Here is a 15,965-nt window from a genome sequence, read left to right on the forward strand (position 1 = left end):
ACCGTTCACTCATGAGCCAACATGAGCACGTTCCTGGCCAGGCAAAGGTCAGCACTGCCTAATGAAAACAGATGAAGCAGAGATAAAGTGTTTGGCGACATTAAGGGAGTCATTCATCAGCGTTAGCCCCTGCGGCTATGGAACACCTTGGACAGGAGCGCTTGCTTCCTTTGCAGCGGGTCCATTCACATTAGCTTTCACGCTAGGCGAGTGTTACCTTGGGTGCTATGCTGTCCCAACATATTCTAAAAACATGCGTGTTAGCTACACGGAGGACGACTCTTGAGACAGCTCTACGTTTTTTTTTTTTACAAGTGAATGGAATACTAATGAGGACATTTGCACCCAATGACTCGATTAATCGACAATAAATCAATAAAGAATTTTTGTATTAATTTATCTGTAAGACATTACACAAATAAAGAAAATGAAGGGCTATATAATTAATTTTAGAAAAAAAATAGTTTACATTTTTATTATTTTGTAAAAGAAATGTATTTATGGATGGATGGAATTTGTTTTTGTTTTTTTGTTAGCTATAACTCAATATCCTGTCGGTCAGAGGTGGTGACTAATTGAGAAATTTCTCCGCTAAGTTTTCTCATCTCAGGTCTGCACAAAGGAGCCTTTTCGACAGCATCTCGGCCGGCGTGGATCGATTGCGCGTTAGCTTTTTTTTTGTTAGCAGGTGTGTGGCTTTATTACGGTTATGTGCCGTCACGGGGGAGTCAGAGAGAGAGGAGCTCCCGCTTGTTTGCCAAAAGTGTAATCCCGCTGTGACCCGTCGCGACCCAGCCGACTGAGGAAAGCTGCTTAGACACGAGCTCGCGTCGGCGGGAGCTCCCAGCAAACCCTCTCCCGCCGTTTTTTGTTGTTGTTGTTCCACTGCGCGCTCACTTCCACGTGTTTATCTCCTTTTTTTTTTTCCTCCCATCACTGCTTTCACACAGAGACTCTGCAAAATTGCCGACCTGGAGCCGTAAGATTCCACATTTCCTTGTGGAGCCTGTGTGATATTGGTGCATCTATCTGGAGTATCTGTTCAGACATATAAAACAAGAAAAATGAGAATCGCTGTCCACACAACAGAAGGAGAGCTACTGCCGATACTACCTAGGTGGAAAAGTACCAGGTCGACTTAATACAATAACTGTATATTAATATTACTGTATATAATAATTGTAGTGTATACAAAATGGCAATCTCGTTTGACGAAGAAATATACAAATGAATAGTAGCAATTAGCTTTATACACAACAGCATGAGCGTTAAAGGCTCCTTCTAGCGGTTGATCATGGAATTACACCTTAAATAAACGTGGCAGAAGGAAATAGTTTTAAACTGTAAAAAGCAACAACAAAACTGCAAACCAACTACCTGGGACGGAGGCTTGAGACGGGAACATTTTACAGCCAGCGTCTTGTCACTTTTATTCGTTTCCAAAGGAATAGATGACTTGAGACGAAAGCGTTATGACTTAGAGGCGTGCTCACGAAACAATTTCAAGTCATATCTCAATAAGTAACTTTTTTATTGATGACAAGATGGAGGCATTTTTGTTCAAATGAATGAGTCACCGGGTGACTTTTTCTCCCCTTGAAGACAATTTCTTTGATTGGGTTTGGTGAACCTCCACTTTTTATGAACTACGATAATTAAAAAAACTTCATAAAAAAAAAAAAGTTCATAGATGGCGCACCTCTGTGATAGCCACCAATGACAGACAATACAAATACCTTTCTAGTACCTATAGTGGACTATTTATGGGTTGATGGGAAAAATCTAGGCATCTATTTGAGGGAGGATTTAATTTCTTCAAGTAGATGACACGCAGGAAAATCCCCAAGACGACTGGGCCCAGCCCAAGAACTTCCAGGAGAGATTAAGGGAAGACTACGAGGTCAAGACCAAACTAATCAAGCTTCTCATTTTCCCGCGCTGACTAATGAAGTAGAATGCCGACTCCCCCGGCTGACCTGCCCCTCCCTCACCCACCGCCCACCACACAACCCAAGGCGGCCAATCACAAAGCAAACGGAATTACTTATCAACGTGCCCCCTAAATCTTCCAAGAAAACTCCAGAAGAGACGAGTTTTACGGCGGATACGCGGCACTGCTGCGCCTGATGAGCCTTCTAATGATTTCATTAACGTTAAGTGAATCAGCCATCTTCCATCAATTAAAGCGAAAGCCGCACAGCCATCCATCTTCCAATCAGGAATCTCTTCATCCGTCCTCATTTGAAGAAGAGGCTCGCTCACGTAAATTAAACGCCGTCCATCCGTGGCTTTTTTGGACAACTCGTTGGTTACGTGAAAATCAGCTACTGTGCGAATCCCAGCCTCGAGTTGTTAAAACGACAGCGTCGTACTTAAGATATCACCCTACAGCTCCAGGAGAGGAGTTCACACGGCAAACAGACGACACCTGTGCTTCCCCACAGTCGTGCCAGCCAAGGCCAACGTCTGGCCGACAGTTGGCGGGGCCAGCGGTGCGCCTGCTTTCGGAGCGTCTGGCGCAGACAACTCGCCCATCTGCCCGTTGCCGTTCGCCGCTGCCCCGGCTTGTCCGGCGAGGACAGAAATGTGCGGCGCCGCCCTGGCAGAGCGCCTCCGAAATGTCGCTCGGCTGTGACAAAACCCACGCTGGCCCCGGCGCCCTTCTCGCGGCGCTGCTGGCAGCTGCCCGGGATCAAACTGAGAGCCGGGCATGCGAGCAACCTGCCTTGGACTACCGAGGCGATACATCTTGTTCTGGCCTAAAAGGACGACTGGACAACATAGTGAGCAATTAGCTAGACAGATGCCCTAGCATAGCCCTCACTTTTTTTCAAACTGATGATTAATAAAAAAAAAATTTTTGTTGAGTCTTTCAGTGAGGTCTGGTAAGAAATGGTTCTTGAACCTTATCTTATTTTTCCGGGGGTGCTGCTGTAGGCCATCTTAGCGCAAACTTAAACCCTCCTGTTATGCTGAGGGTCAAATTTAGCAAACTGTAACAGTTGCAAGCACGGCAGAGGTGGTTGAGATGATTGAAATCAATTCAACTTTGCATCTCGCCGTGTTTAAAAAGAGGTCAAAGCAAATTGACTCGGAGGACAAACACATATTTCCTGTGTGATATATTTCCTGTCAGCGCAGCAAGCTGCGCGAGGTTATTAGCAAGTCGACCGCTAATCGATAGCCGGCACCTTCACCGAGACAACCGCGCTGTTATGATAGCACACAATTTTTGTCGCGGAGAAAATGTAAACCAGATCAACATTTGGCTGATGAACAATGTTGCCTGATTGAAACGTGGCTTTGGACTCCATCTGAGGTTGGGAGGGGGCTGACAGGCAGAGCCACACATTAGCTGGAGAGTGTATGGCTCAGTGTTACCTGTCATAACAGGCACTAGTGTAAGCAGGCCACTGGGCAGCCAGAAATAATAGAGACTGGCAAGAGGGCAACGAGGGGTCACGCACATCAGCGGAAGAGGAGGTGGGGATGGCGAAGGAGGAAGGGGGGGGGAGGGGGCTCCAAGGGACTCATGACGGGAAGAGAGCAAGGCTTGCCAAGACTTAGTAGCAGAAACAAAGCTCCCAGACGTTTGCTCAAGCTTTGACCTTGGCGGGATGACTGATTACAAGTCCCCCTTTTCTGGCAAGGATTCATTTTTGATGGCATGTTAGCAGTGACAAAAAGGAAAATGGTTCACAATTTGGTGCGGCGGATCGGTCGGATACACCAGGTTCAAATTTGGGAGCAATCGGACGAAATCTCAAAGACACGTTCGCTTTTGAAGGACTCTTGGGATTGGACGAAAATCAACCTAAATGGTGGTTTCCTCTGTCAAAAGTCTCCAAATTTAAAATGTTTGTTCTTTTTCCACTGATCTACTCATGCTAAACATGTCTACCAAATTCCACGTTGCCAGGAGTAACTGGCTTCGAGGGGTTGACTTTCCAAAAGAGGTGAAATAACGCGCAATGTTCACCAAACGTTTGTTTCGCCGGCCGGGTTATCGGCGGAACGGGGGTCTTGGCCGCCAATTAAAGCTGCGGATTAAGACGTGATTGCCTTTCGTGTCCTGCGGAGGCGCTCCCCCCGCTACCACGAGCGCCGTTATTAACATGACTGCTGCCGGGCCGCCACCAGCGACGCCGCAGGGTGTTCAAAAGTAATGGCGACACACATCATCAAGCTTAATGTCTTGTAACCAAGATTTTATAATAACTATTGTGACAGACTTGCCAGTGGCACAAAAGGGAAGTATTGGGATGGCGTCCAAGCCGAGCAGACTTTCGTGGCGGCCCGAGCAGCTGGATTTCATTAATTGAGCGCTGGCAGCGTTGGCGGCAGGGGTGAGCCACCGCCGTCCACCTCGATATCATCTCGTAACCATAACTACAAATAATTATACACTCGAATCCATTACCGGGGGTCAATCAAGCTCCCCAATCAGTTCTCAAGTCCAATTACCGGCGCCGAGGCTCGCTACGCGCCTTCTTGCCGAAGGGACAGCCCCGCTAAATTACGCGTAACAAACGGCAGTACGACTTGCTGCCTCCCTGCAAATTTCACCACACCCAGATGTGCATGTGACGATCATTGGGACTTTAACTTTTAACATGCGGGTTCACAGCTGCACAAGCGGCTTTTAAAAAAAAAAAAATAAATAAATAAAAAAAAAAAAAAAAAGGTGCCTTTGTGCCACGGTAATGGCAGAGATGGTTTGCCGGGTCTAATGACTCCATCTACATTCAGCAGGCATCCTGGTCAACGCGCGCCGGTGTCAACCCACAGGAGTCCGTTCAAGACGTTGGGGGGGGGGTTGGTTGTGAATTTCCAGACGAGGTAAACGCTTGTAGAAAGGCAAGGATAAAGCATAAGAGTGATTGATTATATGTTTTCACCTCTGACTGACCCAAATAGAAGGATTGCTGGAAGATGGGCGTCATGGAGGCTCCAGGACGTGGGATCCGAGTGTGGAACTAGGGCGACCTCTAGTGGCAAAAAGATACATAGAATAAAAGTAAAATAGCTTGTGTTCGATAGACACTGCAATTTTATTACTGTGATAGTGCAAGATTTTTGCTCACAGTTATCATACCATCAAAATGTAATCTTGACCCATGCCTAGTAGTGTATTTTGTCGCTCAAATCCTTGTTGGAGAGCAAGTTGTGTATTTAAGATAAGCCCTAAAGAAGTTTAGGTTCATCCCAAAAGTGATTCGTGTCGTAAGATTGTCCAAGTTTCAGTCTACAAATACGCACATCCTCCATTTGGATAGGCTGTCAAGTCTTGAAAGCATCCATTGCACAAGCGCCCTCTACTGGACGAAGCCCTCACTGACTATGGGGACGATGACAGAAAGGCCTTGAGGAGCAGGTCGGATGCCAGGCCGGGCGAGATGTCCCCCCGGCTGACAGTCTCCTCCAGGTGAGGCAGGGCCTCCCGGACAGCGGGGTGATGTTTGAAGTGGGCCAGGACGTTCTCCTGGATCAAGGTCCACATCCACACCTTTTGCTGGGCCCGTCGGCGGGCCTGCAACTCGCCACTGGCCAACATGGCCTGCCGGTACGACTCCATTATGGCCCAGACCTCCGAGATCCCCTCAATGCTGTGCGAGGACGAGCGGACCACCTGACGATATGAGTGGGAGTGGGGGGCGTGAAATCAAAGTTGATACCAAAATTCTTTGCCAAAGTGTTGCATCTTGTGAGAATTCCCGCTAGCAACAGCGACTTTAAAACATTTTGAATGATTTTTCAAGGCCCGCAGAATATTGTGTTTTGCGCAACAACCACAGAACAAAAGACTAGATCATAACATGGATTAGTTTCACCAAAAACACCAGTTTCTCAACAAAAAGGGGAGATGTGACTGCGAGTCAGAGGTTGAGCTGCACTGTATTTGTTTGCAAATAAGACGGCCGTATGACAATTCCACATCCTGTCCCTTCCCTAATATTTGGGGTGTGAACTCGGAATACAAATATGCACCACTGACCTTGGGGTTCCAGGACTTGGACTGCCGCCGGAGCAGCTTCATAGCGCTGGTGTATTCGGCCTGGATCCTCCTGGCTGGTACCACTAGGTCTCCATCGGACTTGGTCACGACCACCAGGTCAGCCCTTTCGATGATGCCCCTCTTGATGCCCTTCATATTGAACAATCATTTAGTTCCGTAAATGCTGTCGAGTAGTGCAAGCTCCGGGTAACGTTAGGACAATACCTGCAGTTCGTCGCCCCCTGCTGGCGGAATTAGCAACACAAACATGTCAACCATGTCCGCCACTGCAAATTCTGACTGGCCGACACCTGAAAATAAACAAATGTACATTTTGAGTGAACTCTGGGAAGATAAACAGAGAAGCAGTTGATTGTGTCGACTGTTTGTAGACTGCACATCGTACCCACAGTCTCCACGAGGACGATGTCGTAACCGGCCCCCTCGCAGAGGACTACGGCTTCGTTGGTTGTCCTGGTGACGCCGCCGAGCGTCCCTGACGTGGGTGACGGCCGGATGAAGGCGTTCATGTCACGGGAGAGCTCGGTCATGCGGGTCTTATCACCCATGAGGGAACCTGAAAGTAGGAAGGTGGTTTCATAAAATGTACTCGTATCATTCTTTTTAATCAGAAGTCCAATCGATAATCGACAACTCATCAATTATTGCCTTTGAAATATGAGGCTGAGACGTTACCTCCTGTTCTGCAGGACGATGGGTCAACTGCCAGCACTGACACTTTATGTCCACGTCCCGTCAGCATTTTGCCCACCACTTCGATGAACGTAGACTTCCCAGCTCCCGGAGGACCTGAGAGACCTTTGAGAATTGAGAAAAAGGCATAATAAATAAAAATATATCAATAGCATTTATCTTGAAGAACTGTGTCACTCTTAAGTTGAGGTACCAATATACCACAATAGACAAATAAAGCAGCCACAAACCTACTCTGAAGGCAACCGGCTTGCCACCATTGCGGCTCTCCTGCTCCACCCTGTAGGCCAGGACCCTCTGTAGCAGCACCTGGGCCAACTCCTTCTTCCGCGGATGTTGCGTCTCCACCAACGTGATGGACTCGGCCAGAGAAGCTCGCTGACCTCCGATCAGGCCCGTGTAGAGTTTATTCAGCAACCTCTGCTCGGGCCCGCTGAGGTCATTAATGTGTTGGTTCAAGGCTGTGCTCACAGCCCGCCATGGTCTGCATAAGGACTTGGACACAGTCTTGGGGTGACAAAGGCAACAGTGGGTAGTAGTAATGTGGCGGAAGAGCGGGCAGTGAAGAAGTCTCATTTTATCTAAAAGATAAGGAAGTCAGTGAGTTTCTAGAGAAACAGACATTAAACAGAACACACAGCCTTTAAATGTACTTACGACACGCAAAGATGAAGTGGAATTACCGGGCAATGTATGGCGTCACAATATGAATAAACAAACTATCGAAAGCTGTGTTTTCAAGCTTTAAAACGGCACACGTAACGTAACAACAATGTGGCATAGACTGCTACCGGTTAGTTAGTAAAATGTCAAATTCGTTAGTGGCTAAAATGTATAAACTCAATATAACGCTGACCTCGAGTCGAGCTCCGTGGAAATGTTTGGCTCACCTGCTTCCTGGTTCCGGAAGTGTCGCTTTCTGTTTCCGGTGACGTCGGTACCTCCTTCGACAATTTTTTTTTGGTCGTTTTATAATTTTCAGTATTAGAAATAAATAAAATAAATTTATGCATATATTCAGAATCAAACATGATATAGATTGTACATTTTATAAATAGCTAGTATATCGAGTATAATGCCAGCGTTCGATCAACATGACCAAGCGACGTGCGCAATTGGTGGCCATCTTAGTAGGGGCAATCAAGAGCTCGCAGCAAAATTGCTAAACGGTGACATTTTACACCAATAGGTAGCAGCAGAGGCCCATTTTTCTTTTGGACTCCATATACATATATTGTACTATATCCATATACTGATGCATAAATAAAGACAATACTAAATACTGAAACACACTTATTTTAATACTCCAGTAGAGTCTTGATATTCATGGAATAAAACTGCTTTTCTGGGAGTTTGACTAGGCCAAAAAAGTGGAAAAACAGCAACATAAAAGGAAAAGGAAACACGTGAAAAGTGCGGACAAAACCAACAAGAATGTATGGAGTATAACACCTATCAAAGAAAGTAAGAACAGCATATTTTATTTAAAAAAAATGATATGAGTGGGCCTTTTGTGAAATGATTTCAATTAGAATATTTTCATGTTAACAGTCGTTGAAAACACCCATCCATGATGCGTCTTCAGTTTTGTTGAATACAGTACATGCTTGGCCACGTCAATGCGTCGTCTAGTAATACACTAACCAAACTACGCATGGCCAAACCAGACAACACAGCACCATTGTCTAAAGATGAAGATATCTAGAAACACCATTTAAACCTAAATCCATGGGGGGAAACCACAAGAATAAAACATGAGCAACATTTATTTTAATAGCGGAAATGCCTTTTTCGTGCAATGCCCCCACCCCCTAAATGTCCCTAATATTCTCTTGAGGAAATGCTTGAAATTTCACACTGGTCATCCTTTGAGTCTCCTTACACAATTCTACATCAATGTCTTTGCATTGTAGCGTCCGACTGCAATTCCAGTGACCTGGAATGTCGCACAAAAATAAAACACTAGTAACAACGCGTGTGTGGAAACGCAGTTCCACCATGCAGGACGGTTCGGTTTAGGAGCAGTAAATCCTGAGCTGGCCTTTTTGTGAAGAGAGCAATTGTAGCTGTCCAAAATTTTGTTTTTGTCCAGTTGGTGTGTGTCAGCCATAACCTGCTTGGCTGGGTTCTGTGTGAAAGGCAAAGTAGGGTGAATGCCAGGCTTGGACGGGACCTCTGTGTAAAAGAGGATTTTGTTTGAAAGAAGCAGTATGGACGGCATTTTCGGTATTTAGCATTGTCTTGAGCCAGCGTCAGAATCTGTTTACGCACACTACTAGCACTTGTTTAACAACACTTAATTATTCTTAGGCGTTCAAATGTACCTGTGGATGAAACAGCGAAACTTGCAGTCTTCACTCTCGCCCGCATCCGTTTTCATGTTTGTCCTTAGCTGTTAATAAAAATCATACAGTACAATATAGTGCGCGTGGAGCCTTTGTCCACGTTGCGCAACTTGTCTTGAACAGGAACAAACGGCAGCTGTGGAGGGAATCCAGCATTTCGTCGGGGCGTCATACCACAACATGACAACGGCGAAGCCAAGCTTGGCGTTCACCGCTTTGAAAAGGAGGGAATACGTGTACAGGGGGGGCATGCAAGCAACGACGAAAAAAGGAGACGAGTTTGGGGAGGACGCCTGCGCTCACCAAGAAAGAGTGTGACGCTTGGATTATTAGTGTTGGTCACAAAGATCAAGTTTCTTCCAGTTGCATGATGCTCTCTCTGCTCGCTCCTCTCCCAGTTTGGGTTATGTGCCCACAAGTCCTTCAAGTAGAAAAGCCAGGGAGACAACCGGCCTCCTCGGCAGATCCCAGATCAGCCGCTTGTGCTTCAATCAGACAGTTTATCGAAGCGAGGCAATGGGGTGTCGGCTGGTCTGGGATCTGCTCGTCTTGCCACCTGGGCGAAAACGGCCGGGCTGACCCTGAGGAAGGTCTAGGACACGGATGATATGGGGTTGTGGGGGGAGCCCATCTGCGTTAGCACCTTGTCCAACCACTGCAGGGGACCGTGGAGGTGGATCTCGATCCAGCAGGGGGTGCTGGTCACATCCTGGCGGTGGTACTCGGCACCCCAGCCCTGAAACACGTTAGAATCTCTTTCATCGACTGACTTCCTGGCGATACGATTATTTTGAGCGCGAGTACCGACCTTGACGAAGCTCATGCGGATGGTGCACATCTTGGTGAGCTCGTAGACAGCCTCGAAGCCGTGGTTGACCGACTGGGCCAGCAGCTCGGCGAACTCCTGGTTGTTGAAGATCTTCAGGCTGCAGCCGCTGGGGATCTTGCAGACGGTGGTGGGATGGAAGCCGTGGTGGAAGTTGCAGTTGCGGCTCTGGACGAAGATGCTGCTGTCGCTCAGGCACTCAGCGTAGACCTCGCCGCCGACGTAATACAAGTGGACGCCTGAGCGGTGCGCAGGAATCAGAGCGGTTAAGTTGATGGATTTGGTCTCAATGCGGCCACTGGAGCGGCTTTTTGCGCCCCGCACCTTTGACGATGTGCCGCCGGGCGCTCTCGATGGTGGAGTTGCGGTTGACGTTGGAGAGCAGACCCAGGCAAAAGCGGTTGCGGTTGTTGGAGGGATCGGTGAAGCCGTCGACCAGCACGCTGGTGGACGAGGCCTGGAAGGCCTCGCCGACGCGGTTGTTGAGCTCGTAGTAAACGATGGAGCACCAGTGCTTGGGCTCCTCGTAGGCCACGGGCTGCACATCCACTGCGGGGAACACGAGCAGAGGTCATGCGCAGGCACGGACCAAAAGAAAGACGAGTCATCTAACGTCAGAAGAAGTGTTATGCACTGCACTTACTGTACTTGAAAGTCTGTGGACTGTTTTTGTCAATTGTTTTTAAATTGTTTTCAAAATAATTGTTTGAGTTACTTGAGTTATTTTTTTTAAAGAAACTAAAACCAAGAAAAACTATCAAACCCTAACTAAATAAAACAAATGAAATGACAACTTTTGATGTTGTGGCTGAAATCACCTCCCCGGTTGTTAGCCTCAATCGGCAAAGGTGGCGCCATGAGGTTGGTGTCCATCGGCAGGGGGCAGTCTTGAGTCATCTGCTCCTCCGGTGGCATGTAGGCAGGAGGGGGGGTCTCTGCGGCAGAGGCAAAAAAAAAAAAAAAAAACAATTAGATGCCATGTGGAGGGAAAGGAGGGAAAGCGGCGGCGAAGGACTCACCCGGCATCTGGAAGGGGCTGCCGGGGTCGGAGCTGGACGGCGAATGCGGGAAAGTGGCGTTGCTGCTGTTTCCGGGCGAGTGGGGGAAGGGCACAGGGTTGGCCTGAGCGAAGGACTCGGGGAAGGTGGCGTTCTGGGGCATGTGCGGCTCGTTCTGCTGCAGCGGGTTGCGGAAGCGAGGCAGCATCGTGTGCTTGGCGTTGAACTCACTGTTGCGCGGTACCAACACAGGGGGCAGCACTGCAGACAAAACGGTCAACGCAGTTGAGAAGGGACGTGAACTCTTGAAAATTGACAGCTGATGCGGAATAGTGCAAATTGATTGACTGGAAGTGTGTATGTAAGCGAGTGTCTGTGTGTGTGTGGGGGTCATGTGGACAGACAGGTGGCTGTGGGTTTGAACGGCGTCTGCTGCTAAAACAAAAAGTGTGCGGGGCAGGCTGCAAGTCTTTCCTGCAATTGTCCGAGGACGGTGGTGAACTTTCCGCTCCAAGCATTCTCCCCAAAAAAATACACAACCCTATGTTTGTGTTCTAGGATCAAACAAGGTTTGATTTGTCACACAGATAAGGTCAATTATCAAAACAAAAGAATGCGGCTAAGGTTAACAGTGTGTGGCTTTTAATCGCCAAAGTCATGAAAACAACTCAACATACGCTAAAGCTATTAGAGTGAATGAAACGGTGGATTTAATGGAAGAAGATGAGAAGCAGCCATTTTGCCACTTGTTTATCCACCAAACTCCATCTTCTTGACATCTACATAATTCTCCCCTGTGTCCAAAGTGGGACACCAAGTTGGCGCTTGCTAGCAGCTAGCCCGCTATATGCGTGCGTCACTCGTTCGTTTGAGCGTACTGACCTGGGCTGTCCACCCGTTTGTAGTGGTACGGGTTGATGCAGACGTCCTTCTGCTTGGAGCCGAAGGGATACTCGCAGCACTCCAGCGCCTTGAGCTCGTGGTGGGACTGCAGGTCGGGCCAGCGCCACACGCGGCAGTAGATGACGTGAGGTAGCCCTTTCCTGTGGGACACCTGCAGACGGCCGTCCAGGGAGCGGGGGATGGTGACGCAGCTGCTGGGCTGACCGGGACAGCTGAGCGCCCGCTCCAGCTCTTCCATGGCGCCCTTCTTCTTCTTCAGCTTCTTCACCAGGGCGTCCACCGCCTTTTCGGCCCACTTCTCCTCCTCATCGCCTTGCTTCCAGCCCAGCAGGCGCTTGACGGCCGGGCTGGTGAAGGAGAAGAGCGAAGTGACGTTCATGATGGACGGGGCGACCCTCGCGCCCGCCTTCTCCGGGTGGAGCGGCAGGGGGAGGGGGAGATCTTTCAGGAGAGAATCACTGGGGGAGATAGTCCTCAGATTTTCTGCAAGAACACATCATGGAGATCAGTATCTCAAAACAAGACGAAAACGGTGTATCGACTATGAACGGATGGCGACGCCACATTAAAATCTAGTGAGCGACAGCTGCAAATATGCCACGTGGATTCTTTTTCACCCTCACTCGAGTTATTTTGGGTGAAGGCCAAATTTTTGGGCTTCTCCTGTATCTCATTGAGATAGCAAAAGAATGCTTCGGAGCTATCAAAGGAAGTCCAGCGAGCGGCCCGCCGAGGAAAATATGAGCGACCCCACCGCCGACCGGCAAACGCTCGGCCCGAGTAGGACAATAAGGAGGAAGCGCGCGGGTAAATCTGTCCATTCGTTTGACTCCCGGGGGAGTCATTCGCTAGCGAGGGAGGAGGCGGGCGGGGGGGGGCAGAGAGCACAGCTCTTAAAAGAGAAGACGGTGTGAAGCTCTTTGTCATCTTTTTCATTTTCTGCCACCGCAAGCGTGTTGATAAATGCGCAGCGAGTGACTCACGGCTCAGAGCGCATCACTGACGGTAAAGCCGGCGCTATATTGTATTTCCCACCGGCAAGATGATTAAGAATGCCCCCTTAGTTATTCTCGGTCCCGTTAGATTATGGGATTAAATTCCGATTGCTATCTTTGTCGGGCGGCACGCGTGTAGACGAGGCGGTAATGACAAACGTGGGGTGTTAAATATGGCGGGAGCAGGTGCTTTTTACAGGGTGTGTTGGTCACTTGCTAAAAAACGACCATCCTGACAGGAACGTTGGAGCTACGCTTCCGAAATGACTCGTAAGGAGAATGTGCGCCGGGGGTGTTTTTGCGCCTCGAGCCGATTCTGAACAGATGGGCAAACGTGTTGGGAAAAGTCGGGAAAAAAATTGCTCGCAGGCCATGTGGGACGAGACTATCAGCACCGCCGCGGGTGGAGCAACAGGAAACAGATGCCGTGGTTGTGTCTTCGCGTCTGTCGGCACCATCACAAGTTTTTTTTTTTTTTTTTTTTTGCTGAGTGCAGCTTTTTTTCCACAGGTGCGGGGTGACCTGTGTGGGGGGGGGGGCACGTAATTTAGTAAGAATTTGTTAGCGTTGTTGCTAAACTTCACAAGCGGTACAGTAAAACATGGACATTTCCAGCATTCCTCTTATCACACAGAATAAGCAAGTCTGTCCAACAATCAAGTGACTTACAAAGTGGAGCTTTTAACCCTAAAAAAAAAAAAAAAAAGTGCTGAGGTAAGCACATTTGTTTCTGCGCACGTTTGAAGATTCCAACAAAGGGCCGCAGTTTAACATCTGCAGCAGGCTTCCGCGTCCTCTATTGTGTTGCCGCTGCAGCTGGCCGCCCCATACATCTCCACCCGCGCTCGGTCTCTTGCAGGCCCTGATATGTGTTCGCCGGTGTTATCTGAGAGCTATTTCAAATGTAAATACGGCATTTTTCTCCTGTTCTATTTTTAGAAAAGTGCGCTTGGTCATTTGCTGCAGAGCGTTTAACACAGCAAAAACAATCTGCTTTTTGCTTTTCCTTCTTCTGGTACCTCCAACTCATACAGGAGCTGTTCCACTAAATGCAGACAGGTTGTGGGGCCAAAACTGACTCCAAACCACAACCGCAACAATTAGCATACTGTCAATTAAATAGCTCAGGTTTGCCTGGGGCATGTGAGTAAATGTTACGAACCAACGGCAGCCGTGGCCTTCCTTATAAAAGTTTACGCCACAGTCTCGTAAAAAACACTCCGACGTTGGCCACAGCAACACGGGCGGCGCTTTCGAAGCGGCGCACGAGCCCCGAGGATCGCTTTGCGCCGCTCCAGTGTCCGCTAATCAATTTAGGCGGGACGATGAGGCACTAATGATGCTTTCCAGCCGTCCTCCAAGGAAGGGGGAGGAAGGGGAGGCGCATTATAAAGAAGCTACATTATTTATCAGCAGGGTCCTGGACTGGGCATCCATTAGCCCCCCGCTTAAGGGGGTCACTGGAGTGCAGGAAGAGAGAGCGATGGCGGCAGAACAGCTTTTATGTCGGCGTTAAGCAAAAGTGACAGTAATGACACATCTTACGCACTAAGCGGGGATCGCTACTGATCTCAACCATAAAGATCCTTCGAGCTACAGCTGGGCGATTGCGGTAAATAATGGATTGATATTGAAATTACGATTAATAAAAACAATCCTTCCTTGATTTCAGTGCCAAAACTTACAAAGAACAACCAGAAAATGAATCAGTAACAAGTAAAATAAGAATAGATTAAAATAATAGCAATGAAGATGGATCAATTCAAATCAATACCCGCTGTTTCTGCTGTGTTCGTTTTGGCCTCTTGGGGGCAGCGTCGTGCGGCGAATGCATGTAGATACACCTCTAAAATAAAAAGAAGAAAGTCATGATTGAACTAAAATAAGTCGTTTTTCACACATTAGGAAGACTATCCTAATAATGATCAGAACATTAGCAGCTTTGACTTTAGGATCAACCCACAAAATTCTACGACACGATGTCGATCAAGCGAGCTATTCCAACCACGCTTGGCACGCGTCACGGGAGTTAGCATCCTTAGGAAGGACACCTCAACGCGACATATGGCGGCCGGCGTACGATGGCGTCTAGCAAATGTTGTGACTGCCTCGCTCCATGCCAGAATGCCACAAACCTACATTTCCAAATGTTTCATTTAAGGTATTCCAAGACAATAGAATGCGATTTCGACCCCAAAGGACACCAATTCGGTGATGGAAGGTCAAAATGTAGGTTCTTTCAGTAATCTGATATGTCACCTTCAATGATGTCAGTGCTCGCACACTAATTCCCTGACACATGATGAACACGCACAAGCATGGACGTGTGTAAAAAATGTGCACTAAATTCCAATTAAGACTGGAAAATGGCACAAAATGTCATCTTTTTCTTATCACAGACAAACAGACAGATAGATAGATAGATAGATAGATAGATAGATAGATAGATAGATAGATAGATAGATAGATAGATAGATAGATAGATAGATAGATAGATAGATAGATAGATAGATAGATTTGACAATGATCCATGTTGGCATCCATTTTGTATATGAATCATAATGATTGATTACCTTTCACGTGAGCATCCATTTTGTCTACGCTAAAGGGGTTTGCGATTCCATAAATAAGAATTTCCAATAATAAATAAACTACAGACGTGCGTTATGAATAGATAATTAAATCAACCTGTCTAGAAAGGTTATAAGTGTAAAATTAAAAGTAAATACCGTGTGAGCTGACTTGAGTGTCGTTTAAAGGTGTTTTGATACATTGAAGTGTTGCTGGGAGGTACGCAAGTGACTTTACACACAATACAAGACTCACTGTTATCGATGTTACTGTATCAAAATGTCACTTTAATTCACTTTAAAATGGCGATAAACGTGCAACTATGGAGGCGGGGAAGAGGGAAAAGTTTCGAGTGGGAATCGTTAACGCGCTACTCTCGTGCACAATTGCAGCGCAAACGACGGGGGAAAGAGAACACAAAAAAATACGAGTATTTTAGTTTGCATAAAAGCGTTTAAAAGAAAGTTAACGTTACCTTGTGCCAGTGTTGATGCGGCGGGCTTCACTCGCAGGAGCTCCTCGCGGCGGCGTGATTCGGCCTGGCGTCAGCCAGTCGCGGGGCCTCATCACCCTCCGCCCCGGAGCCAGTATCACGCCGCCGGGCCGCCTCCGACAATA

General features: G+C 47.7%; 2 protein-coding genes across 7 annotated transcripts; both read right to left on the reverse strand.

Moving 5' to 3' along the window:
* Window positions 1-443: 443 nt before the first annotated feature.
* On the reverse strand, window positions 444-7,659 carry mmaa (metabolism of cobalamin associated A). Of its 6 annotated transcripts, none has more exons than XR_007481620.2 (9): window positions 7,566-7,655; window positions 6,940-7,290; window positions 6,692-6,814; window positions 6,402-6,572; window positions 6,221-6,306; window positions 5,996-6,145; window positions 5,096-5,629; window positions 4,910-4,988; window positions 444-1,038 (listed from the first exon to the last, which is right to left on the reverse strand). XR_007481620.2 is itself a non-coding variant. In XM_049721803.1 (7 exons), exons 2-7 carry the CDS (start codon window positions 7,283-7,285, stop codon window positions 5,339-5,341), a joined length of 1,167 nt encoding a protein of 388 aa, XP_049577760.1. In that variant the 5' UTR covers window positions 7,286-7,290; window positions 7,600-7,659; the 3' UTR covers window positions 5,028-5,338. The 6 variants fall into 6 exon arrangements, 4 of the variants coding, with proteins under 4 accessions (XP_049577760.1, XP_049577758.1, XP_049577761.1 ...); XR_007481619.2 differs by having other exon boundaries at window positions 4,899-4,988; XM_049721803.1 differs by lacking the exons at window positions 444-1,038; window positions 4,910-4,988 and having other exon boundaries at window positions 5,028-5,629; window positions 7,600-7,659.
* A 330-nt stretch (window positions 7,660-7,989) lies between these two features.
* Window positions 7,990-15,965, reverse strand: smad1 (SMAD family member 1). Its single transcript, XM_049721799.2, has 8 exons — window positions 15,823-15,965; window positions 14,551-14,620; window positions 11,761-12,264; window positions 10,900-11,139; window positions 10,699-10,815; window positions 10,205-10,429; window positions 9,863-10,119; window positions 7,990-9,790 (listed from the first exon to the last, which is right to left on the reverse strand). The coding sequence occupies exons 3-8, from the start codon at window positions 12,158-12,160 to the stop codon at window positions 9,647-9,649; spliced, it is 1,383 nt and encodes a 460-aa protein (XP_049577756.1). The 5' UTR covers window positions 12,161-12,264; window positions 14,551-14,620; window positions 15,823-15,965; the 3' UTR covers window positions 7,990-9,646.

This window comes from Syngnathus scovelli, chromosome 5 (genome assembly GCF_024217435.2).
Source record: "Syngnathus scovelli strain Florida chromosome 5, RoL_Ssco_1.2, whole genome shotgun sequence".
NCBI classification, from domain to species: domain Eukaryota; kingdom Metazoa; phylum Chordata; class Actinopteri; order Syngnathiformes; family Syngnathidae; genus Syngnathus; species Syngnathus scovelli.